Here is a 24,983-nt window from a genome sequence, read left to right as displayed (position 1 = left end):
AGAAATGCTTGGTAGAAGTCATTTGTAATGAAAAATAATTGGTTTCATTACTGATCTCTATGCAGACTGATTTGAAATGCTCCATAACCTATGAAGTAATGATCAAGCTAAATCAATAATCCTGTATGCCAGTCTTGTAAATTCAAAGTTAAAAGGAGCAAAGTCACAAAGTGAAGTCATTTGTGAACCTCACCTGCCCTCGGGTTAATAATGACAACGTGGTCAGACTTGCAGAGATAGACAATAGATAATAGACAATAGACAATAGATGCAGGAGTAGGCCATTCAGCCCTTCGAGCCTGCACCGCCATTCAATATGATCATGGCTGATCATTCCCAATCAGTATCCTGTTCCAGCCTTATCTCCATAACCCTTGACTCCACTATCTTTAAGAGCTCTATCCAATTCTTTCTTAAATGAATCCAGAGACTGGGCCTCCACTGCCCTCTGGGGCAGAGCATTCCACACAGCCACCACTCTCTGGGTGAAGTAGTTTCTCCTCATCTCTGTCCTAAATGGTCTACCCCGTATTTTTAAGTTGTGTCCTCTGGTTCGGCACTCCATCAGCGGAAATATGTTTCCTCCTGCCAGAGTGTCCAATCCTTTCATAATCCTATACGTTTCAATCAGATCCCCTCTCAGTCTTCTAAACTCAAGGGTATACAAGCCCAGTTGCTTCAGTCTTTCCGTGTAAGGCAATCCTGCCATTCCAGGAATTGACCTCGTGAACCTACGCTGCACTCCCTCAATAGCCAGAATGTCTTTCCTCAAATTTGGAGACCAGAACTGTACACAGTACTCCAGGTGTGGTCTCACCAGGGTCCTGTACAGCTGCAGAAGCACCTCTTTGCTTCTATACTCAATTCCTCTTGTTATGAAGGCCAGCATGCTATTAGCCTTCTTCACGACCTGCTGTACCTGCATGCTTGCATTCATTGACTGGTGGACAAGAACACCCAGATCTCTCTGAACAGCCCCTTTACCTAATTTGATACCATTGAGGTAGTAATCTGCCTTCCTGTTCTTGCCACCAAAGTGGATAACCAGACATTTACCCACATTAAACTGCATCTGCCATGCATCTGCCCACTCACCTAACTTGTCCAGGTCACCCTGTAATCTCCTAACATCCTCATCACATTTCACCCTACCACCCAGCTTTGTATCATCAGCAAATTTGCTAATGTTATTGCTGATACCATCTTCTATATCATTTACATATATTGTAAAAAGCTGCGGTCCCAGCACGGATCCCTGCGGTACCCCACTGGTCACTGCCTGCCATTCCGAAATGGAGCTGTTAATCACTACCCTTTGTTTCCTATTAGCGAACCAATTCTCTATCCAATCTAGTACTTTGCCCCCAATACCGTGCGCCCTAATTTTACTCACTAACCTCTTGTGTGGGACTTTATCAAAAGCTTTCTGAAAGTCCAGGTACACTACATCCACTGGATCTCCCTCGTCCATCTTCCGAGTTACATCCTCAAAAAATTCAAGAAGATTAGTCAAGCATGATTTCCCCTTCATAAATCCATGCTGACTCTGTCCTATCCTGTTACTATTATCCAGATGTGCCGTAATTTCATCCTTTATAATAGACTCCAGCATCTTTCCCACCACTGAGGTCAGACTAACTGGTCGATAATTTCCTGCTTTCTCCCGCCCACCCTTCTTAAAAAGTGGCACAACATTAGCCGCCCTCCAATCCTCAGGAACCGACCCAGATTCTATTGAACTCTGGAAAATAATCACCAGCGCATCCACGATTTCCCGAGCCACCTCCTTCAGTACCCTGGGATGCAGGCCATCAGGTCCCGGAGACTTATCAACCTTCAGACCTAACAGTCTCTCCAACACCAAATCCTGGCAAATATAAATTCCCTTAAGTTCAGGTCCTTCAGCCACTGTTATCTCAGGGAGATTGTTTGTGTCTTCCCCAGTGAACACAGATCTGAAGTACCCATTTAATTCCTCTGCCATTTCTTTGTTCCCAGTAATATATTCCCCTGTTTCTGTCTTCAAGGGCCCAATTTTTGTCCTAACCATTTTTTTGCCTTGGACATACCTAAAAAAGCTTTTACTATCCTCCTTTATATTCTTGGCCAGTTTACCTTCGTACCTCATTTTTTCTCTGCGTATTTCCTTCTTACTAATCTTCTGTTGTTCTTTAAAAGCTTCCCAGTCCTCAGTTTTCCCACTTATCTTCGCTAAGTTATACTTTTTCTCTTTTAACTTTATATGTTTCTTTACTTCCCTCGTCAGCCACGGCCGCCCACGTCTCCTCCTTTCTTCCTTTTAGGAATGAACTGATCCTGCAACTTCTGCATTATACACAGAAATATCTGCCATTGTTCCTCCACGGTCTTCCCTGTTAAGGTATTGCACCATTGAACTTTGGCCAGTTGCTCCCTCATAGCTCCATATTTCCCTTTATTCAACTGAAATATTGTCACTTCCGATTGTACCCACTCCCTCTCAAATTGCAGATTGAAGCTTATTGTATTATGGTCACTACTTCCCAATGGCTCCTTCACTTCGAGGTCACTGACCAATTCTGGTTCGTTACACAATACCAGATCCAGAATCGCCTTATCTCTGGTCGGCTCCAGCACCAGCTGCTCTAAAAATCCATCTCTGAGGCACTCCACAAAGTCTCTTTCTTGAGGCCCGATACCATCCTGATTCTCCCCGTCTACCTGCATGTTAAAATCCCCCATAACAACTGTAGTAACATCTTTGCGACAAGCCAATTTCAGCTCCTGATTCAACTTACATCCGACATCCAGACTACTGTTTGGGGGCCTGTAGATGACTCCCATGAGGGTCTTTTTACCCTTAGTGTTTCGAAGCTCTATCCACACTGACTCTACATCCCCTGACTCTAGGTCCGCCCGCGCATGGGACTGAATATCCTCCCTTTCCAACAAGGCCACCCCACCCCCTCTGCCCGTCAGTCTGTCCTTACGATAGCACGTGTAGCCTTGAATATTCATTTCCCAGGCCCTGTCCCCATGAAGCCACATCTCAGTTATCCCCACAATATCGTATCTGCCAATTTCCAAAAGAGCCTCAAGCTCATCCACCTTGTGTCTAATGATTCGTGCATTCATATATAGAATTTTTAATTTGTTACTGCTCTCACCCTTCCCCTCAACCCTTATTTCACTCAACTTTACAGCATGATGCCTTTTCCAGTTTTCTGCCTCCTTGATACAGTTGTCTTTCTTGACTTCTCTTGTTCTAACTACCCCTTCAATTTCCTTTTTAAACATCCAGCTTGTCCCCCTCACGTGAACCACCATCTACAAAGTTCCCCCTTTCCCCATCCCCCTCTCCAAGTCACTCATCATCCCAACTTGGAAACATATCATTGTTCCTCCACTGTTGCTGGGTCATAATCCTGGAATTCCCTCCCTAACGGTACTGTGAGTCAACCTACAGCAAGTGGACAACAGCAGTTCAAGAAGGTAGCTCACCAACACCTTCTCAAGGACAACTAGGTACAAACAATAATAGCCAACGATGCCCACGGGAAGAAGATTTTTTGAGGTGTACAAAATTATGAGGTACATAGGTCAGATTGAAATTAATTTTTGCCCTTAGGTTAGTTACCATAAGGCACAGATTTAAGCTTAGGGACAGGAGGTTTAAAGGGATTTAAAGAGAAATCCTTTTACCAGAGGGTGGTGGTATCTGGAACTCAATGCCTGAAAGGACGTAGAGGCAGGAGCCATCATAATATTAAAGAACTTTTTAGATGAGTACTTAAAGCTTCATAGAATGGGATTAGTGTAGATAGATGCTTGATGACTGGCACTGACATAATGGGCTGAAGGGCCTCTTTCCACACTGTAATACCTAATGTCTCTGACCAGACTTCAGGTCATCTATCCCAACATTATTCCAAGTGGTTCAGTGACAATTCTTTTCTTTATAATGCTCTTCCTGTATATTGCAATTATACAAAGCAATTTATGTATAAGGCGTGGGTGTGGACTGCCAGGGTCCTGTTCAAGGTACAATTCTCAAAGTAGTGTGAAATTAGCTCTTACTCCTTCCTGTGTATTTTCCAATTTTAGTTAATCAAGGAGACATAGCAAATGAGATTTCCCCATGGAGTCAGAAAATGGATGTCCTGTTTCAGCAGATCCTTCTATCACTATGCCAAGGGCATTGTTCACAGGTTGTACACTGGAATACATTACAGGCTACTCCTTTTCAAGTTGTTCAGTTATCTAAACATTCGGTACTTTAGCTCTTTTTTCTCACTCATGTGTATCTTATATCGCTTGTGAAGTGGGAGATGGCACAGGGTAGAGTGACACCAGGCACACAGACACACAAGATGGCCACTGAGAATACACAGGAGTAGCGTACACTGCCTGCCAAAGTGTCTGGGTCCAGCCAACATTTTTGATAGAAATGCTAACAGCTTGATATGGACTCAATACAAAGCCAGCACTGCAGTAATCGTCTTTCTTAGGAAGAGCAATTAGCACCCATTTCTACAGTAATGGACTTCCGCGCAGATACTGAAATTGACAACGTCTGTGCTGAAACTGAATGACCGTGCTGAAATTAACAAGGGCTGTGCTGGAACTGAATGACTGCACCGAAACGATCAACGATTCTGCAATGTTTACAATAAACAAACTCTGTTACAAAGACAATAACCTCTTCACTGACCTATTATATTACAAAATGTATGAAAGTATCTTGACATGGGTTCCAGGTTAAGAGAAGACTCGCAGCTGACCACTGTGCTGTTGGTGTCTCTCTCCCCAGAGCTCCGGTATTTTCTTGTGCAATAAACTCTGTTGTTGAACCCCGATTCTGACTCCGAGACTGGTGATTTTCCCCATAACCCTTGGCACAATGTTTTTCTTTTAATATAACAAATGATGTTTAATAATCAGGATTATCTAAAGTGATCTGAAGTAATGCCTGAGACCTAATGGAATGAGAGAACAGGTAATGGATACATTAATAAAGAGTTAACTGGATTTGAATTAGTTGTATAAATAAGAGCTAGTTGTCAGTGTGGTGAGAGTTTTCTCGACATGGCTAACTGAAACAAAGATCTCAAATATAGATCCGGATCTGGACTCAGTTTGAATACTGTTTTCTTTTGCAGTGTAATAAAGCACAATGTTGCCAAACATGGAAATACTCACCTGGCACATCAGTCGACACTGAGGCACTGCTTGTTGATTCAGTTGCTGGACTATTCTGTTCACTTAAACCACTTACAGATGCATGAGGATCAGATCTCTGGTTCCTATACAAATTATAACAAATTTAGGAAATTAAATATTAAGAGAAGTGTCTTTACAGAATTACTTCAAAAATCTGCAAAGTGCAACTACATCAACGTATGTTTAAACTGAAAATAGACAACAATCTCTACAAATAGCCTTCCTTCAAGAAAATGCTAACTTGATAGGTTAAAGAATAGCTATATCATAAATTTCCTAATCTCACACTTACAAAAATATTTGGATATTTGGACTTAGGCACTTTAGAGGTCTCATAAATAAGTTTTTTTTTAAATAAGTTTATTAGATTAGATTACTTACAGTGTGGAAACAGGCTCTTCGGCCCAACAAGTCCACACCGACCCGCAACCTACCCAGACCCATTCTCCTACATTTACCCCTTACTTAACACTACGGGCAATTTAGCATGATCAATTCACCTAACCTGCAGGTTTTTGGACTGTGGGAGGAAACCGGAGCACCAGGAGGAAACCGGAGCACGGGGAGAATGTGCAAACTCCACACAGTCAGTTGCCTGAGGCGGGAATTGAACCCGGGTCTCTGGCGCTGTGAGGCAGCAGTGCTAACCACTGTGCCACCATGCCACCCACACATTTCAAGTTTGATGGGCAACTGAAAAACAGGAGGAGGAAATAGAGTTCTTTCCCAACATACACTCAGGCAGCAGCACTGAAGTAGAGCACCCAAGAACATGGTGTGTGGTTCAGCTGTAAGAGTACCTCAGGCAGATCTATTTTGTTTCTTTTTCCCCATAACCTGGAATTCTTTGTAGATAATCATCCAATTCCCTTTCATATTCACAACTGACTCTGCCTCCATTGCACTGTTGCACAGTGCATTCCGATCCCTAAATGGGCTGGGGAAGTAGGTTCCTTTGAAATAAGAACTGGATACATACTGAAGGGGAAACAAAAAAAGAGGGCTCTAGCAAAACAAATAGAAAACTGAGACTAATTGTCCTGTTCTTCCACAGAGCAGGGCATCCTGAAGGCGGAGGTTGGTAAGATAGAAGTTGTAGTACATATTGGTACCAACATCACAGGAAAAGCAAGGGATAAGGCCTTGCAACAAGAGTTCAGAAAGCTAGGCAACAGACTGAAGAACAGGACCTCAAAAGTGTAATCTCAGGATTACTGCTAGTGCCACAGGCTAGCAAGCACAGAAAGAGGAGAATAGAGTAGATGAATGCGTGATTCAAGAATTGGTGCAGTACGGAAGGTTTTAGATTCCTGGACCACTGGGACCTTTTCTGAGAAAGGTTCGAACTCTACAAGCACGGTGGTCTGCATCTGAACTAGAATGGGACCAACATCCTTGTAGGAGGTTTGCTAGTGCAGTTGGGAGGAATTTAAACTCATTTAGTGAAGCAGAAGTCATGGTGCATTTGTTCAAGAGAAAGAGAGCTTAAATGGAGTTCAACATGTGTCTCTAGGGAAAGAGTAAATTGAGAGCAGATATGAAGACAATTCACTGAAGGGTGTAAAAACAATAACAGGACAAGTTCAGGGCATTCTGCTATAACACGATGGTTCATCCCTCTGCAATCTTGTGCTACAGAAAGCTGCTATAGCAAATTGCTGTACCTGTTCAATAGAAAGTTCACATCATCCAAGCAACATCCACAATTCGCCAATCACATTATAGTCAATTTGCGTTGACAAAACACACGTTATACTAGGGGAACACATATGTTAGGGATATTCAACTATCCAAATTTTAATTGGAATAATCATAGTATGAAGAGTCAAGAGGAGGTGGATTTCTTGGAAATACACAGGTCAGCATCAACATGCAGATGGTTCTTCAAGAGATGGAATAACGCTGGACTTAGTTTTAGGGAATGAAGCTGACAGGGGTCAAAGTGACAATGGATCAGCATTTCCATGACACCATGCACTTTGAGTTTTGCTGTGGAAAAGGTGAAAAATGGGGCTCCGAGAGAAGGATTTTGGATTGGTTTAAGGTAGACCGTATTAAAATAAGGCAGGATGTGGCCAAATCGAGGAAGGAGGTGATGGCCGAGTGGTATTATTGTCAGACTATTAATCCATAACTTTAGTAGGCTCTGGGGACCATGACAGATGATGGAATTTGAATTCAATTTTAAAAATACCTGGAATTAAGAATCTACTGATGACAATGAATTCATTGTCGATTGTCAGAAAACCCATCGGGTTTAGTAATGTCCTTCATCCTCAACTGGTCTAGCCTACATATAACTCCAAACCCACAACAATGTGATTGGTTTTCACTTGCCATCTGAGATGGCCTAGTAAGCTAGTTATACCAATTGCTAGAAAGTCTCACAGAACTGAAACCAGATGGATCACCTGGCATCGACCTCGGCATCAGAAAAGACAACGACAGAAACAGTCCTGCAAAGATATCCTTACTAATGTCAAAATTGGGAGAGATGTGTCAGACTAGTCAAGATTAGTCAAGCAATAGCCTGACATAGTCATAGTCACAGAATCATGCCTTTCAGACAATGTCCCAGACACCACCATCCTTGGATGTGTCCTGTCCCACTGGCAGGTCAGACCCAGAGGTGGTAGTTCAGTGGTAAACAGTCAGAAGGGAGTTGGCCCAGGAGTGTTCCAACATATATTCTGGACCCCATGAAGTCTCACGGCTTCAGGTTAAACATGGACTTGGAAACATCTACTCTAGCAACTCAAGACTGGGCATACATGAGGCACTGTGGGCCAACAGTAGCAGAACTGTAGTCCAGCACAATCTGCATCCTCATGGCCCAGCATATCCCCACTCAACCATTATCTTCAAGCCAGTAGATCAACCCTTGTTCAATGGAGAATGCAGGAGGGCATAGAAGAAAGAACAAAACAGCACAGGACCAGGTCCTTAGGCCTGCCAATCTTGTGCTGACATATTTTGCCCTTCCATACTAAAACTCTCGCCTACATGATCTATATCCCTCTATTTCCTTCCTATTCATGTACTTGTCCAGGTGTTACTTGAATGCTGCTATAGTGTCTCCTTCCACCACCTCCTCTGACAACACTTTCCAGACATTCACCATCCTTTTGTGTGAAAAACTTGCCTTGCATATTTCTTTTAAACTTCGTCCCGCCCTTGCACCTTGAATTTGTGTCCCCTAGTAATTGACCCCTCCACCCTGGGAAAACGCCTCATACGTTCCACTCTATGCCATTCAAAATCTTATAAACTTCTATCAGGTTGCCTATCAACTTCCTGCAATCCAGTGAAAACAAACCCAGTCTATACAACCTTTCTTCATAGTTACAATCCCCCATACTAGGCAACATCCTAGTAAACCTTTTCTGTACCCTCTCCAAAGAATTCACATCCTTCTGGTAGTGTGGTGACCAGAATTGTACACAAGTATGGCCTAACTAAAGTTCTATAAAGCTTCAGCATAACTTGGAGGAGAAAGTGAGGACTGCAGATGCTGGAGATCAGAGCTGAAAATGTGTTGCTGGAAAAGCGCAGCAGGTCAGGCAGCATTCCTGAAGAAGGGCTTATGCCAAAAACGTCGATTCTCCTGTTCCTTGGATGCCGCCTGACCTGCTGCGCTTTTCCAGCAACACATTTTCAGTTCAGCATAACTTACCTAACCTTATACTCAATGCCAGAGGTCTTTTTTACTACCTTATCGCTGCCATCTTCAGTGTTCTGTTGCCCTGCTTACCCAGATCTCCCTGCATATCAATACTTAGGGTTCTTATTTTCGCTGTATAATTTTCACTTGTACTTGACCTTCCAAAAATGGATCACCTTACACTTGTCTGAATTAAATTCCATCTGCCAGTTTTCTGCCCGTGCCTCGAACTGATCTATATCCTGTTGTACCCTCTGGCAAATCTCCTCACTATCTGCAACCCTACCGATCTTTGTATCATCCGCAAACTTACAAATTAGACCAGCTAGTTTTCCTCCAAATCATTTACGTAGTTCACTTACAGCAGAGGTCTCAGCACTGATCCCTGTGCAACATCACTCGTCATAATGCTCCATTCCAAAAAGTATCTTTCCACTACTACCCTCTATTTCCTATGGAGCAGCTCCCAGGCATACCTGAAGATTAGGTGTCAACCTGGTGAAGCTGCCAAACAGCACCACTTACATGCCAAGTGATAAACAGAATTAAGCGATCCCACAACCAGCAGGTAAGATCTAAGCTCTGCAGTCCTGTCATGAATGGTGGTGGACAATTAAACAACTCACTGGAGGAGGCGACTCCGCAAATATCCCCAACGTTAATATGAAACAGCCTTGCACATCATTGCAAAAGATAAGGCTTTGCAGCAATCTTCAGCCAGAAGTGCCACGCGGACTATCCATCTTGACCATCTACAGATACAGTCTGTTCTGTTATAATGCGGTAGTTCAGTCCTCATGCTCATAAGAAAATAGTGTAATAGCAGCAACCATTAAAGTTAAGGGGGTGGGAGAATGGAATCACATTATAACCAATATACGCTTTAAAACTCTGTGCTTTAGAAACAATGTCCCCCAATAGCAAACTCACATTAAAGAAACTCGCTTATAGCAGAATTGGCTTTAGCCAATTCGATTCACTCGTGTGGTACCAAGAAATGGTTGAGAAATTGATTCTGAAAAGACTACAGGCCCTGATACCATTCCAGCAATAGTATTGAAGGCTTGTGCTCCAGAAATTGCTGCTCCCCTAGCCAAGCTATTCCAGCACAGTCGTAAAACTAGTACCTATCCGGCAAAGTGGAAAATTGTCCAGATATGCCTTGCATATAAAAGCAGGACAAATCCAACCAAGCTAATTATTGCCCCATCTATCATCAACACATGCTCAGCAGATTGCTCACTGATGCCCAATTTGGGTTTCACCAGAGCCACTCAATTTCTGATCTCATTACAGACTAGGTTCAAACATGGATAAATGAGCTGACATGAGATAAGAGTGACAGCCCTTAACATCACGGCTGCATTTGACAGTGTAGCAGCAAGGAGCCCCAGAAAAACTGAAATCAATGCGTGCTAATATGTTGCAAACTCTCCGGTAGTTGGAACATAGGGAGATGCTTGTTAGAAGTCAGTCATTTGAGCTCCTCAGGGTAGTGTTGTTGGGCCAATCATCTTCATTAATAGTCACTGGGTAGTCTATAGTTAGGGGGGGGACAGATAGGAGGTTCTGTGGGAATGAGAGAGACTCATGGTTGGTGTGTTGACTCCCAGGTGCCATGGTCAGTGAAGTCTCAGATTGTGTTTTCAGGATAATTAAGTGGGAGGGGGAGTAGCCCTAAGTCTTGGTCTACATGGGCACCAACGACATAGGTAGGAAAAGGGATATGAATGTAAGTCAAGGAACTAGGGTGGAAGCTTAGAGCTAGAACAAACAGCTCTTTCAGTGGTTTGTTACCTGTGCCAACGAGGCAAGGAATAAGGAGAAAGAGCAGTTGAATACGTGGCCACACAGAGATGGTGCAGGAGGGAGGGATTCAGATACCTGCTCATTCCGGGGTAGGAGGGACCTCTACAGACCAGTGGGGTACCAATATCCTTGGTGGAGGTGGGGGGGGGGGGGAGAGACGACCTTCACCAAAGCTCCAGTGTTCAGGAAGCCGAGAGTAGTGAAGTCATAAGTAAAGTTTCAAGGTTGCAAGAGTGTACCAACAGACAGAAAGGTGGTTTGAAGTGTGTCTATTTCAATGCCGGGTGCATCAGAATAAGGTGGTTGAACTTGCAGCATGGTTTGGTACCTGGGATTTCGATGTTGTAGCCATTTCAGAGACATGGATAGAGAAGGGACTGAAATGGCTGTTGCAGGTTCTGGGGTTTAGATATTTCAGTAAGAACAGAGAAGGTGATAGAAGAGAAGGAGGCGTGGCATTGTTAGTCAAAGACAATATTACGGTGGCAGAAGGGACGTTTGATGAGGACTCATCTACTGAGGTAGCAGGAGCTGAGGTTAAAGACAGGAAAGGAGAAGTCACCCTGTTGGGAATTTTCTATAGGACTCCAAATAGTTCCAGAGATGTAGAGGAAAGGATAGCAAAGATGATTCTGGATAGGAATGAGAGTAACAGGGTAGTTGTTATGGGGATCTTTAATTTTCCAAATATTGACTGTGGTTTGAGTACTTTAGTCAGTTTTTTGTCCAATGTGTGCAGGAGGGTTTCCTGACACAGTATGTAGACAGGCCAACAAGAGGTGAGGCCACATCGGGTTTGGTACTGGATAATGACCCAGGTCAGGTGTTAGATTTGGAAGTAGGTCAGCACTTTGGTGATAGCGACCACAATTCAGTTATGTTTACTTTAGTGATGGAAAGGGAGAGGTATATACCGCAGGACAAGATTTATAGCTGGGGAAAGGCAATTATGATGCAATTAGGCAAGACTAAAGATGCATAGAATGGGGAAGGAGATTGCAATTAAAACGTGGAGATTGTACAAGGAACAGCTACTGCATATCCTTGATAAATATGTATCTGTCAGGCAAGGGTGAAGTGGTCGAGCAAGGGAACCATGATTTACTAAAGACGTTGCATCTCTTGTCAAGAGGAAGAAGGAGGCTTATGTTAGGACGAGACACAAAGGCTCAGTTACGGCACTTGAGAGTTGCAAGTTAGCCAGGGAGGACCTAAAGAGAGAGCTAAGAAGAGCCAGGAGGGGACATGAGAAGTCGTTGGCAGGTAGGATCAAGGAAAACCTTAAAGCTTTCTCTAGGTATGTCAGGAATAAAACAATGCCTGTCAAGTACAGTAGTGGGAGGTTATGCATGGAGTCTGAGGAAATAGGAGAGGCGCGAACTGAATACTTTTCATCAGTATTCACACTGAAAAAAGACAACGCCGTCGAGGAGAATACGGAGATACAGGCTTTTAGACTAGACAAGATTGAGGTTTATAATGAGGAGGTGTTAGCAATTCTGGAAACTCCCCTGGGCTGGATGGAATTCATCCTAGGATTCTCTGGGAAGCCAGAGAGGAGATTGTACAACCTTTGGCTTTGATGTTAATGTCGTCATTGTCTACAGAATAGTGCCAGAAGACTGGACGATAGCAAATGACCCCTTGTTCAAGAAGGGGAGTAGAGACAACCATGGTAATTATAGACCAATGAGCCTTACTTCAATGGTGGGTAAAGTGTTGGGATTTATAATCATGTAGAGAAGAATAAGTTGATTAGGGATAGTTTTGCGAAGGGTAGATTGTGCCTCGCAAACCTTATTGATCTCTTTGAGAAAGTGACCAAACAGATGGATGAGGTTAAAGTGGTTGATGTGACGTACAGAGGAACCTAGATTATCTGGCATTTGATTATCCGAATATCGAATTATTGGCAAGATCATAAGGTCCCGATGCTTGGCTAAACTACGTTATCCAGAGTCGATTAACCAAACAAAATACTCCCCACCCATGTCTTTTGGATAATCAAGGTTCCTCTGTATATGGATTTCAGTAAAGTGTTTGAGAAGATTCCCCAAGGTAGCCTATTGCACAAAATATGGAGTAATGGGATTGAGGGCGATTTAGCAGTTTGGATCAGAAATTGGCTAGCTCAAAGAGAAAGGATGATGGTTGATGAGGAAATCATCCTGGAGTTCAGGTGCTGCAAGGATCTGTTTTGGGGCTAGTGCTGTTTGTCATTTTTATAAATGATCTGGATGAGGCATAGAAGGATGGGTTAGTAAATTTGCTGATGACATGAAGGTCGGTGGAGTTGTGGACAGTGCTAAAGGATATTTCAGGTTACAGAAGGACATAGATAAGCTGTAGAGCTGGGCTGATGGGATTGAGTTTCAAAGCCGTGAAGTCATGTTGGAGTTGTACAACACTGTACAACTCTGGTGCAGCTGCACTTGGGGGTACTGCATACAGTTCTGGTTACTACGTCCCAGCAAGGACGTGGAAACATTGGAAAGGATACAGAGGAGATCTACCAGAATGTTGCCTGGTATGGAGGGAAGGTCTTATGAGGAAAGGCTGAGAGACTTGAGGCGGTTTTCGTTAGAGAGAAGGTTAAGAGTTGACTTTATAGAGACATACAAGATGATCAGAGGATTAGAGAGAGTGGACAGCGACAGCCTTTTTCCTCAGATGGTGATGGCTAGCACGACAGACATAGCTTTAAATTGAACGGTAATAGATATAGGACAGATGTCAGAGGTAGGTTCTTTACTCAGAGAAGAGTAAGGGGTGTGGAACACTCTGCCTGCAACTATAGTAGACTCACCAACTTTAAGAGCATTTAAAAGGTCTTCGGATAAACTTATGGATGATAATGGAATGGTGTCGGATAGATGAACATCAGATTAGCCCTCGATGATGCGCCGATCTGTGAAACCAAAGGGCTGAACTGCGCCGTAATATTCTATGTTTTTTCCTCAATGGCCTTCTTTCCATCTTAACATTAGAAGTGGGAATGTTTGCTAAGGATTGCACAATGTCCAGCACCATTCGCGACTCCTCAGATATTAAAGCAGTCCATCTTCAAATGCAACATCTGGACAATATCCAGGCGTGGGCTGACAAATGGCAAGCAACATTTGCACTACAGCAATGCCAGGCTATGACCATCGCCGATAAGAAACAATCTAACTACTGCCCCTTGACATTCAATAGTGTTACCATGACTGAATTCCCCACTATCAACATCCCGGGGGTAATCATTGAACTGGATTCACAACATAAACACAGTAGTGAAAAGAGCAGGTCAGAGACAAAGAATACTACAGCAAGTAACTCATCATCTGACTCCCCAAAGCCTGTCCACCATCTACAAACCACAGTCAAGAGTGTGATGGAATATTCTCCACTTGAGTGGATGAGTGCAGCTCCAATAACACTCAAGAAGCTTAACACCATCCAAGATTAAACAGCCACATTTGATTGGCACACACCCATAAACATTCTCTCCCTCCACCACTGACACGCAGTTTCAGCACTGTGTACTAAGATGCACTCAGAAATTCACTGCAGATCTTCCAACAGCACCCTTCCAAACCCACGACCACTCCCAGCTAGAAGGACAAGAGTAGAAGATAAATGGGAACATCATCTTCAAGTACTCCTTCAAGACAATGACATTCCTGACTTGGAAATATATCGCCACACTTTCACTGCCGTTGAGTCAAAAATCCTGGAATTCCTAGCCTAAATGGTCAGCTACCACACAGCAGGTAATGGCAGCAATTCAAGAAGGAAGCTTATCACCACCTTCTCAAGGGCATCTAAGGACGGGTAATAAATGCTGGCCAGCCAGCAACGTCCACATTCCACAGATGATTGAAACAACGTGATTTAGGATAAGCTACTTCAGAATACATCTACAGCAGAACAGCAGAGGGTGCTTAAAAAGATACAGGGAGTGGGGGACACAGCCCAACATGCTCCCTTTATGATAAAATGTAGGAGCAACAAAACCCAGAGAACCCTGGGTTTCTAGGAATATTTGGCACTGGATAAAGTAGAGAGCACAATAGATGCAAAATAACAGAGGACCCAGAGAGTATAGGGAGTGCAGGGGGAATTTCAAGAAATCAATTAGGAGAGTGATAGGAAAACACTGACAGGTACAATTAAGAGAATCCCACAATATTCTATAATTATGTCAAAGGAAAGAGGCTAACCAGGGAAAGAATAGGGACTATTTGGAATCAACTGAGCAATATGTTTGTGAACCCGGAAGATAGTGAAAGAGTGTTAAATGAGTACTTACATCTGTCTGTACTGGGGAGAATGCAAGTACAGAACTTGAGAAGATGGTTAACTGTGACAGCAGATCAGTATAAGAAATGAGCAGGCATTGGGGGTTCCAGCAGTTAGAAGTGGACAAACCAGTGCCCGTCCTAGTGTGAGTAGCAATAAGAGGACTTGATTAATGAGTGGTTGAGAAGTTGGTACAGGAGGCAAGAATTCTGAGTTTTAGATATTGGTACAGGGAAACAATCCTTTATCCAAAATCCCGAAATCCAAAAAGCTCCAAAGTGTTTTTTGTGAAGTTTTTTCCTCATTAACAAGGTTGTAGTTAACCCAACTCCACTTGACCTATGTCACACTGGGGGTGTGGCCTAGCACTGGGAGGCGTCAATGCTATCTCAGGGCCCATAGTATTCACAGGTGTTTCTGCTGTTCCGTCAGATTTTCAAAAATTTCACTGTTAAACTGTCACTTATTCCGAAATCCAAAAAAGTCCGAATTCTGAAACCAGCTGGTCCCGAGGGTTTTAAATAAACGATTGTGTACCTGTATCTCCTCTGGGGCAGAAATGACCTGTAAAAGAGGGATGAGTTACACATGAACTAGACAGCTTCCAATTTCCTGGTGGAGAAATTTGCAGACCTCCTCAGGAGCGTTCAAACCAATGAGGAAGCTGCAGGATGCAGAATCCTCAGCAGTACTGAGAAAAGAGGTTGCTTCAGAAGTTAAAGGGAGCAAGGTAATTAGACAAGGCAGTCAAGAGCAAGGCAGAGAACAAGGTAAGACTGAGGAATTAAACTGCATTTATTTCAGTGGAAGTGAGGCAGATTAATTCAGGGTATGGATGGGAACATGGGACTGCGATATCATAGTTATTACTGAAACATGACCAAGGGAGACAGGACTAACAGCTCAGTGTTCCAGTGTATAAATGTTATAGAAAGGATTGAAGGGAAGGCAAGAAAGAAGGGGCAGTGGAGTTTTTGATTCGGGAAAATATCACACAATACTTAGGATATTCAAGTGAAGCCATAGGCAGAACTGAGAAATAAGAAGGGAGTCTGATGGGATTGCAATATAGACCTCATCTAATAGTCAGTGGAAAATTGAGGAGCAAACATGTCGGGATATCTCAGATATCCGAAAGAGTTTTCACAGTAGAGGATTTTAACTTTCCAAACATAGACTGGATTGTCGTAGTGTTAGGGGCTTGGATGGGAGCAATCTATTAAGTGTGTATAAAAACATTTTCTTTATCAATATGCAGTTGAGCCGACTAGAGAAGAAGCAAAACGCTACCTTCTCTTGTGAAATAAGACAGGGCAAGTGACTGAGGTGTTAGTGGGGGAACACTTTGAGACCAGTGACTATAATTGTATTAGTTTTAAAATAGCTGAGGAAAAGGATAGACCTTGTATAGGGCCAAAAGGGGATTCAAGAAAGCTTTGGCAGATGGAAGATGACATGGAAGCTAGGGAACTTGGGGTAGTTAGAACTACTACAGTGGAAACAGGCCCTTCGGCCCAACAAGTCCACATCAACCCTCCGAATCCCAGCCAAACCCATTTCCCATTACTGTACATTTACCCCTCAATAATGCACCTAACCTACATATCCTTGAACACTATGGACAATTTAGTAGGGCCATTTCACCTAAGCTGCACAGAGTCAGAGAGATGTACAGCATGGAAACAAACCCTTCGGTCCAACTCGTCCATGCTAACCAGATATCACAACCCAATCTAGTCCCACCTGCCAGCACCCAGCCCATATCCCTTCAAACCCTTCCTATTCATATACCCATCCAAATGCCTTTTAAATGTTGCAATTACACCAGCCTCCACCACTTCCTCTGGCAGCTGATTCCATACACATACCACCCTCTCCGTGAAAATGTTGCCCCTTTTATATCTTTCCCCTCTCACCCTAAACCTATGCCTTCTAGTTCTGGACTCCCCCATCTATCCATGCCCCTCGTGATTTTATAAACCTCTATAAGTTCACCCCTCAACCTCCGACGCTCCAGGGAAAACAGCCCCAGCTTGTTCAGCCTCTCCCTATAACTCAAATCCTCCAACCCTGGCAACATCCTTGGAAATCTTTTCTGAACCCTTTCAAGTTTTACGACATCTTTCCGATAGGAAGGAGGCCAGAATTGCATGCAATATTCCAACAGTGGTCTTGTATAGCCACAATATGACCTCTCAACTCCTGTACTCTGACCAATAAAAGAAAGCATCCCAAACGCCTTCTTCACTATCCTATCTACCTGTGACTCCATTGCGGGAGGAAACCGAAGCACTCGGGGGAAACCCACGCAGACACGGGGAGAATTTGCAAACTCCATGGTGTTTCAGGGGCACGGTGGCTCAGTGGTTCGCACTGCTGCTTCACAGCACCAGGGACCTGGGTTCGATTCCCGCCTGTCTGTGTGAAGTTTGCACATTCTCCCCGTGTCTGCGTGGGTTTCCTCCGGGTGGTCCGGTTTTATCCCACAAGCCAAAGATGTGTAGGTCAGGCGAATTGGCCATGCTAAATTGCCCAGTGTTAGGTGCATTAGTTAGGGGTAAATATAGGGTAGGGGAATGGGTTTGGGTGGGTTACTCTTTGGAGAGGCAGTGTGGACTTGTTGGGCCAAAGGGCCTGTTTCCACACTGTAGAAAATCTAATCCACACATACAGTCGCCAGAGGCTGGTATCAAACTCGGGTCTCTGGCACTGTGAGGCAACAGTGCTAGCCAACTGAGCCACCATGCTGCCCCAAACATTAATAAAGTGATGTCTAAGAAAGAATCCACATTACTGAAGAGGAAGTTCTCAATTTCTTAAAATGCATTAAGGTGGGTAAATCGCCAGGACTTTATCAAGCGTATCCCAGGATGTTGTGGAAAGCTAGGGAATAAATTGCAGGGATGCTAGCAGAGATATTTGTATCATCAACAGGCATGGGTGAGGTACTTGTAAACTGTAGAGTCGCTAATGCTGTCCCTTTAAGAAAGATTATACTGTAGTAAGTCTAATTACCCCAAGTTTCCTAGCTTCCACGTCACCTTTCATCTGCCAAAGCTTTCTCAAATTCCCTTTTTGCCCACCTGATTTTCCTTTAAGAAAGGAAAATCAGGGAACTATAAACCAATGAGCCTGATGTCAGTGGGAGCTAAGTTGTTGGATGCGATCCTGAGAGACATTATTTATGTGCATTTGGAGAGGCAAGGGCCGATCAGGAATATGCAGCGTGGCTTTGTGCATGATAAATCATATCTCAGAAACTTGACTGAGTTTCTTTGAGGCTATGACCAAGAGGATAGCCAAGCATAGAGCACACTGTCTACGCGGACTTCAGCAAGGCCTTCAACTAGGCTCCGCATGATAGACTGGTTAGTAAGGTTAGATCACATGGGATCCAGGGAAATCTAGCCAATTGGATACAAAATTGCTTGACAGTACGAAACAGAGTGGTGGTACAGGGATGTTATTTGGACTGGAGGCCTGTGACTTGTGGTGCTCTGCAAGGATCAGTGTTTGTCATTCATATAAATGATTTGAATGAGAATATCAGAGGCATTGTTAGCGAATTTGAAGGTGACACCAAAATTGGTGGTATAGTGGACAGTGGAGGTGGTTATCGAGGAATACAATGGGATCTTGATAAGCTGGGCCAATAGGCTGAGGAGTGGCAGATGGTGTTTAATTTAGATAACAAAGTGCACCACGTTGCACTCAAGACAAACCAGGGCAGAATTTACACAGTTAACGGAAGGGCCTTGGGTAGTGTTGTTCAGCAGACAGACCTAGGGCTGCAGGTACATAGCTCCTTGAAAATGGTGTCACAGATAGACAGAATGGTGGAGGCAGCTTTTGGCATGCCTCACGTCATTCGACAGACCATTGAGTGTAGGAGTTGGGACGTCATGTTGCAGCTGTACAGTACATTGGTGAGGCCACCTTTGGAGTATTGCATGCAGTTCTGGTCATCCTATAGGATGTTATTAAACTGGAAAGGGTGCAGAAAAGACTTACAAGGATGTTACTGGGACTGGACAGTTTGAGCTATGAGGAAGGGATGGATAGTCTGAGACTTTTTTCCCCTGGAACATCGGAGGTTGAAGAGTGACCTTACTGAGGTTTATAAAATCATGAGGGGCACAGAAAAGGTGAATAGCAAAGGTCTTTTCCCTCAGGTAGGGGAGTCCAAACTGGAAGGCATAGGATTAAGATGAGAGAGCAAAGATTTAAAAGAAACTCGAGGGGCAACTTTTTCCCCACAGTGCGTATTTGGAATGCCAGAGAAAAGGCAGGCAAATTGGACTAGTTTAATCTGAAAAATCTGACTGGCAAGGACGAGTTGGACCGAAGGGTCCCTGTTGTCTGACTATCTGGATAAATTGTTTCCTATGATGTTGTGTGTAATGTAAATGCTGCTTTAACAAAGTTATGATGCCCCTTATATTTTTTTTCAGAGAGGTTGTAAAAGACACAGACTCCGAAAAGTTTAAGTCAAAGGGTTTAGGGCCAGTTTGATTATAGCTAACAGATATTGCCTCAGATAACAGGCTTTCACGTTTTTGAAAAAAAACTTGTACAATAAAAGGTGAGTGGCCAGTTCTCCCAGCTCAGCTTTTGGTTTTTAGCAGTAGTGTTGTAAAAGCTGCTGAAATCATAGGAGGAGGTCCAGGCTGTTCCTACTCTCCCTCTGACATCTCTCTTGTTTGATTTTACCTTCTGTGCCAAGGGGTGTTTATGGCACACCTTGTTGCAAATATTGGGAACAGCATGATGAAGTTGGGATAATTTGTTGGGTTTTCGGATAGGTTGTTATTCTATAGTTAGTTCTCTTTAGTTTGTGTTTCATTTGGAAATCTTGTGAATAAATTGTTTTGTTTAAAACTAAGTGGTTTGACCAGCTGCATCTCTCCTGGAATACCCACTTTACACCTGCTTAAAACAACTAGCAAAGTTAGGGTCTGGGCATTTTTCTTGAAATGGTTTGGGAGATCTGGCCTGGTCTATAATATATAGGAGATGAGAGGAGAAATTGGAGGGGCTTTGACCCAAATTTTTAAATCATCTCTGGCCATTGAGAAGTATTAATGTTTACAAGAAAATTGGTAGAGATGGACCGGAGGAATATAGACCAATGACTCTAGCATCAGTGATACAGAAACTATTGGAGAAAATTATAAAGCAGAAAAGTATACTCCATTTAGTGAGATAAGCTTTGATCAGGGGTTGTCAGAAGGAGGTCATACCTAACGAATTTGGTGGAATTTTTCAAAGAGGTGTTCATGTGTGTAGATGAGAGTGGGAAAATTGATGTAGTGTGTATGGATTTCAGCATGGCCCGAAGGCCCCACATGGGAGAATGATAAAGAAGGTACATGGGATCCAGGGTAAATTGGCTTAGTAACAAGAGACAGAGGATGGTGGTAGAAGGCTGTTTGTGTGACTGACTGCTAGCTCCAGTGGCATACCATAGGGACCAGTGCCAGGTCGTTGATTATTTGTAGTATTCATAAATGATGTAAATGAGAATGTGAGAGGAATGATAAGTAAATTTGCAGATGACACAAAGTTGGGCTGGGTGGTTGACAGTGAGGAGGAAAGTCTTAGGTTACAGGAGGATAACTTTTTATTTAATATATTTTTCTAAGCAATCTGTTCAAAGATGTTATTAGACATCTCTGGAGCAGGTAGGACTTGAAACCTGGGTTACTCGTTTAAGGGGTAGGCACATTACCGCTGCACCACAAAAGGGTCCCATGATTACAGTAGGATATAAACAGATTAATCAGATGGGCAGATTAGCAGCAAATGCAATTTAATCCTGATAAATGTGAGGTGATGCACTTTGGAAGAGGAAACAAGTCAGGGAGTATTCACAAAATGGCAAGAGACTAGGAAGTTCAGAGGAACAGAGGCTTCTTGGGATGTTTGTCTACAATTCCCTGAAGGTGACAGCACAGGTTAATAGCTTAAAAATGTGTTGCTGGAAAAGCACAGTTTATGCCCGAAACGTCGACTCTCCTGTTCCTTTGATGCTGCCTGACCTGCTGCGCTTTTCCAGCAACACATTTTTAAGCTGTGATCTCCAGCATCTGCAGTCCTCACTTTCTCCTAGCACAGGTTAATAGGACATCTGGGACACGTCTTTATTATAGAATCCCTACAGTGTGGAAACAGGCCATTTGGCCCAACAAGTCCACACTGACCCTCCGAAGAATAATGAACCCAGACCCATTCCCCAACCCTATTACTCTGCATGTCCCCTGACTAATGCACCTAACTTATACATCCCTGAACACTATGGGCAATTTAGCATGGCCAATTCACCTATCCTACACATTTTTGGACTGTTGGAGGAAACCAGAGCATCCAGAGAAACCCACACAGACACAGGGAGAATGTGCAAACTTCACACACTGTACCCAATGCAGAATTGAACGCAGTGTCTGGCGCTGTGAGGCAGCAGTGCTAAACACTGAGCCACCTCGCCACTTTAGTTGTCATGATACTCCCAACAAAATAAGGAACATGTTAAAAAGAATTCAGCAATTCAAGCGTGAATTGTGTCAAGACAGTTCTTCTCAGGTCCTCAACAAAACAGTGCCCAGAGACCAAAAAAAACTGTTCAACACACTGCAATAAGCTTCAGGAACAACAATTACATTTATGCAAGAAACCTTGTTTACCCATTACTGTATGGCACGAGTCATGAATTACCCTCTCCGAAATTGATTCCCTATACATGAAAATCCAAACTTTGAAGTCACAAGTTAAAAATTCTACTTTTCCTTACAGCCTTATCATTCAGACGAAATCACAAAACCTGAGAAGAAGCGTAACACTTCATCAGCAGCACGAGACCATGGAAGTCAATGGACATGGACAACAGAATCTTAATCCATTGTAATTGCCTGTAACACACAGATTTCTTCACAACAAAGCTGAGTCAAGCAGGGAGGAGATACAGAACTTTAGTTAGGCCACAGTTGGAATACTGAGTGTAGTTTTGGTCTCTGCGATTTTTGAGAAGATTCATAGCTAAGGTTGAGGTTCAGGTTGTAAGTTTGCTCACTGAGCCTGTAGATTTATTCCCAGATGTTTCATCATCATGCTAGATAACATCATCAGTGAGCCTCCAAGGAGTGCTGGCATTATGTTTCTTGGTCTGTTAAGGTGGGTGATATAATTTCCAGTTGTTTTTCTCGTAGGTTGGTACACGGGGTCCAAATTGATGTGTTTATTGATGGAGTTCTGGCTTGAATGCTGTGCATATTTTTGTTTAGCTTGTCCTACCATAGTGTGACTACCACATGGTAGAAGAACAACAACAGGTACCCAATAAGCAGTCTGCCAATTCTTAAACAACAAACCCAAATCAGAAGTAACCCAAACAAGAAGTCACAACATGCACAAAGACTCTAGCCACACTACTATATATCAAAGACATTTCAGAGACGACGACCAGACTATTCAGATCCCTTGGCATCATGGTAGCCCACAAACCTACCAACACACTGAAAACAACTACTGATAAACCTAAATGACCCTGAACTGACAACCAGCAAAACGAATGTCATGTACAAAAATACTCTGCAAGGACTATAACAAACACTACATCGGACAGACAGGCAGGAAACTAGCCACCAGGATACATGGGGACCAACTAGCCACCAAAAGACATGACCAACTATCATTGGTATCCTCACACACAAGTGAAGAAGGACACCACATCGACTGGGACAACATATCCATCAGAGGACAGGCTAAACATGCACAGGAATTCCTAGAGACCTGGCATTCAAACCAGAACTCCATCAATAAACACGTCTTCCTGGATTCCTTTTACCAACCTCCGAGGAAAAGACCAGGAAATTATAATCACCCACCTTAACAGACCAATCCACATAAAGAGACAAAACATCAGAGCTTGCTGATGATGTTACCTAGTATGGTGATGAAATGTCTGAAAACAAACCTACCAGTTCAACGAGCAAACTTACAACCTGAGTTTTGGTCTCAGGTGAAGATGAAGATGATTGCATTGGAGGAGGTGCAACGAAGATTTCAGTTAGAACATTTCAGTTATGAGAGAAGCTGGATAGGCTCATATTGTTGTCTTTTACAGTTGAGATGAGTGCTTATAGAGGTATATTAAGATTGAGGGAAATGGACAGAGTGAATAGAAAGCAGCTCTTCCCTTAGTCGAAGAATCAATACCAAGGGGACATAACTTTCAAGTGGAAGGCAGTATGTTTAGGAGGATTTAAGAAAATTGTTTTTCACTTGAAAGGTGATGTGGGTCTGGAATGCATTGCCTGGGAGGGAAGTTGAGGCAGAAAATCTCAAGCTTTAAAAAGTACTTGGATGAACACTTCAAAAGGTCATATTATTCAAGGTCGGGGGCTAGAATGGGAAAATGAGCCTACTATAGATAATACTGTATTCTATTTTTAGTCATTCTATTTATGGGCCAAAGGGCCTCTTTTGTCCTGTATGACTCAGTGAATGGATTTGTGACCACCATCAGCACAATAACTGTTACTCAAGCAGCCAAAGACAAAGGTCTCAATACAATGTTAAAACGTGAGGCTAGCTCTTCCTCATATAGCAACAAGTAGCAAAGTTTTACCATTCCCTTGATGAGTGCCTATCGTGTCCCCGATATCTCCTTGGATGATGTCGTCGTTGGCGATCATGCCACCCATACTGGTGACTACGATGCCATTTATTTCGCTTCATTTCTGTAACTATCAAAAATATTCACATTAAGGCATCAAAACACACTGAGTAGTGTCAATATTCACCTCCAACCATGACTATTGTCCAATATTGCTTTCCATATAAGACAAATATTATCAAAGATCATTTCTTTAAGGACCAAAAGATTTTTGAGCAAATTTATTCATGGGGTATGGATGTTTCCACAAAGCCAGCATGAATTGCCCTTCCTTAATTACCTATAAGTGGCCTTGAGCTGTCTTCTTCAACTGCTGCCAATGTGGTGCAGGGAGACACCAATAAATGAGAAAGGGACAGCCTGACTTGCAAGGTTACCTGTCAGATATAAAAGACAGGTAATCATGAAATGCAACTAATGGGAGCAGCCCAAGCTGTCTGCTGTTGCAGAAGAGAGGGGGATAAATCTAGGAAGTGATCTGTCAAAGATTCAGTGCCATTGGTGTAAAGATGGGCAGCTTCAGGTGGTATGTCACAGTAGAAAAACACGCAAAATAAAGTTTTAAACGGAAACAGAATCCATGACGTTGAAGATACACAAACAATTGAGTTACTACTTTAATTTACTCAAAGAAACCATGATGTGGAGATGCCAGTATTGGACTGGCGTGGACAAAGTTAAAAAGTTACAACACCAGGTTATAGTCCAACAGGTTTATTTGGAAATACTAGCTTTCAGAGCGCTGCTCCTTCATCGGGTAACTAGTGGGGCAGGATCATAAGACACAGAATTGATAGCAAAATATCACAGCGTCATGCAATTAAAATAATATATTGAACAAACCTAGATTGCTGTTAAGTTTTTCATCTTCTAGAATGGGTTGCAGGTTCTGGTCATTAGTGTATAAAACACAGAACTTTTTTTAAGTCATATTCTGGAGACACCTTAAGGTTTTATAAAAAAAGGGCGACATCTCAGCTCTGACAATGTATTAAAGGTGTGAGGTTAGAGTCTGGCTATATCCCTACCTTGAGTCAGACTGCTTCTATTTCCAAAGAAGGAATATATAAAATGTCACATGGATAGACTACCTGCAGGTTGTGTGCTTTTTGAGCAAAAATAGAATGTATCTGCAAAAACAATTCTGAAAATAAATATATAAGTCTATGGGGTGAATATGCGTGTGTGTTTGTGCATGAGACAGACAGAAAGAGAGACAGACAGAGAAAAAGAAAGAAAAGGAGAGAGAGAGAAAAGAGAGAGAGAGATAAAGAGAGAGAGAAAAAGAGAGAGAAAGAAAAAGAGAGAGAGAAAGAGAGAGAGAAAAGGAGAGAAAGAGAGAGAAAGAAAGAGAAAGAGAAA

The 24,983-nt window shown here is 42.9% G+C and overlaps 1 protein-coding gene across 10 annotated transcripts in view; it reads right to left on the bottom strand.

Annotated features, from left to right (window-relative positions):
* The window catches only part of LOC140476618 (DDB1- and CUL4-associated factor 4-like), a 99,682-nt gene that overhangs the window by 64,928 nt on the left and 9,771 nt on the right, over positions 1 to 24,983 (bottom strand). For 4 of the 10 annotated variants that reach the window (XM_072569495.1, XM_072569496.1, XM_072569492.1 and 1 more), the window contains exons 2-3: positions 23,574 to 23,691; positions 5,179 to 5,282 (exon numbers count right to left, since the gene is read on the bottom strand). In XM_072569495.1, coding sequence (XP_072425596.1) covers positions 5,179 to 5,282; positions 23,574 to 23,683 — 214 coding nt within the window. In that variant the 5' untranslated portion in view covers positions 23,684 to 23,691. Of the gene's footprint in view, positions 1 to 5,178; positions 5,283 to 23,573; positions 23,692 to 23,901; positions 23,999 to 24,983 lie in introns of all 10 variants that reach the window. The other 6 variants (XM_072569497.1, XM_072569498.1, XM_072569499.1 and 3 more) reach the window with 2 other exon arrangements.

The sequence above is a fragment of the Chiloscyllium punctatum genome, chromosome 4 (assembly GCF_047496795.1).
Source record: "Chiloscyllium punctatum isolate Juve2018m chromosome 4, sChiPun1.3, whole genome shotgun sequence".
Taxonomy (NCBI): domain Eukaryota; kingdom Metazoa; phylum Chordata; class Chondrichthyes; order Orectolobiformes; family Hemiscylliidae; genus Chiloscyllium; species Chiloscyllium punctatum.
The sequence above is the reverse complement of the archived record's forward strand: the minus strand, read 5'-3'. Positions and strand labels throughout refer to the sequence as shown.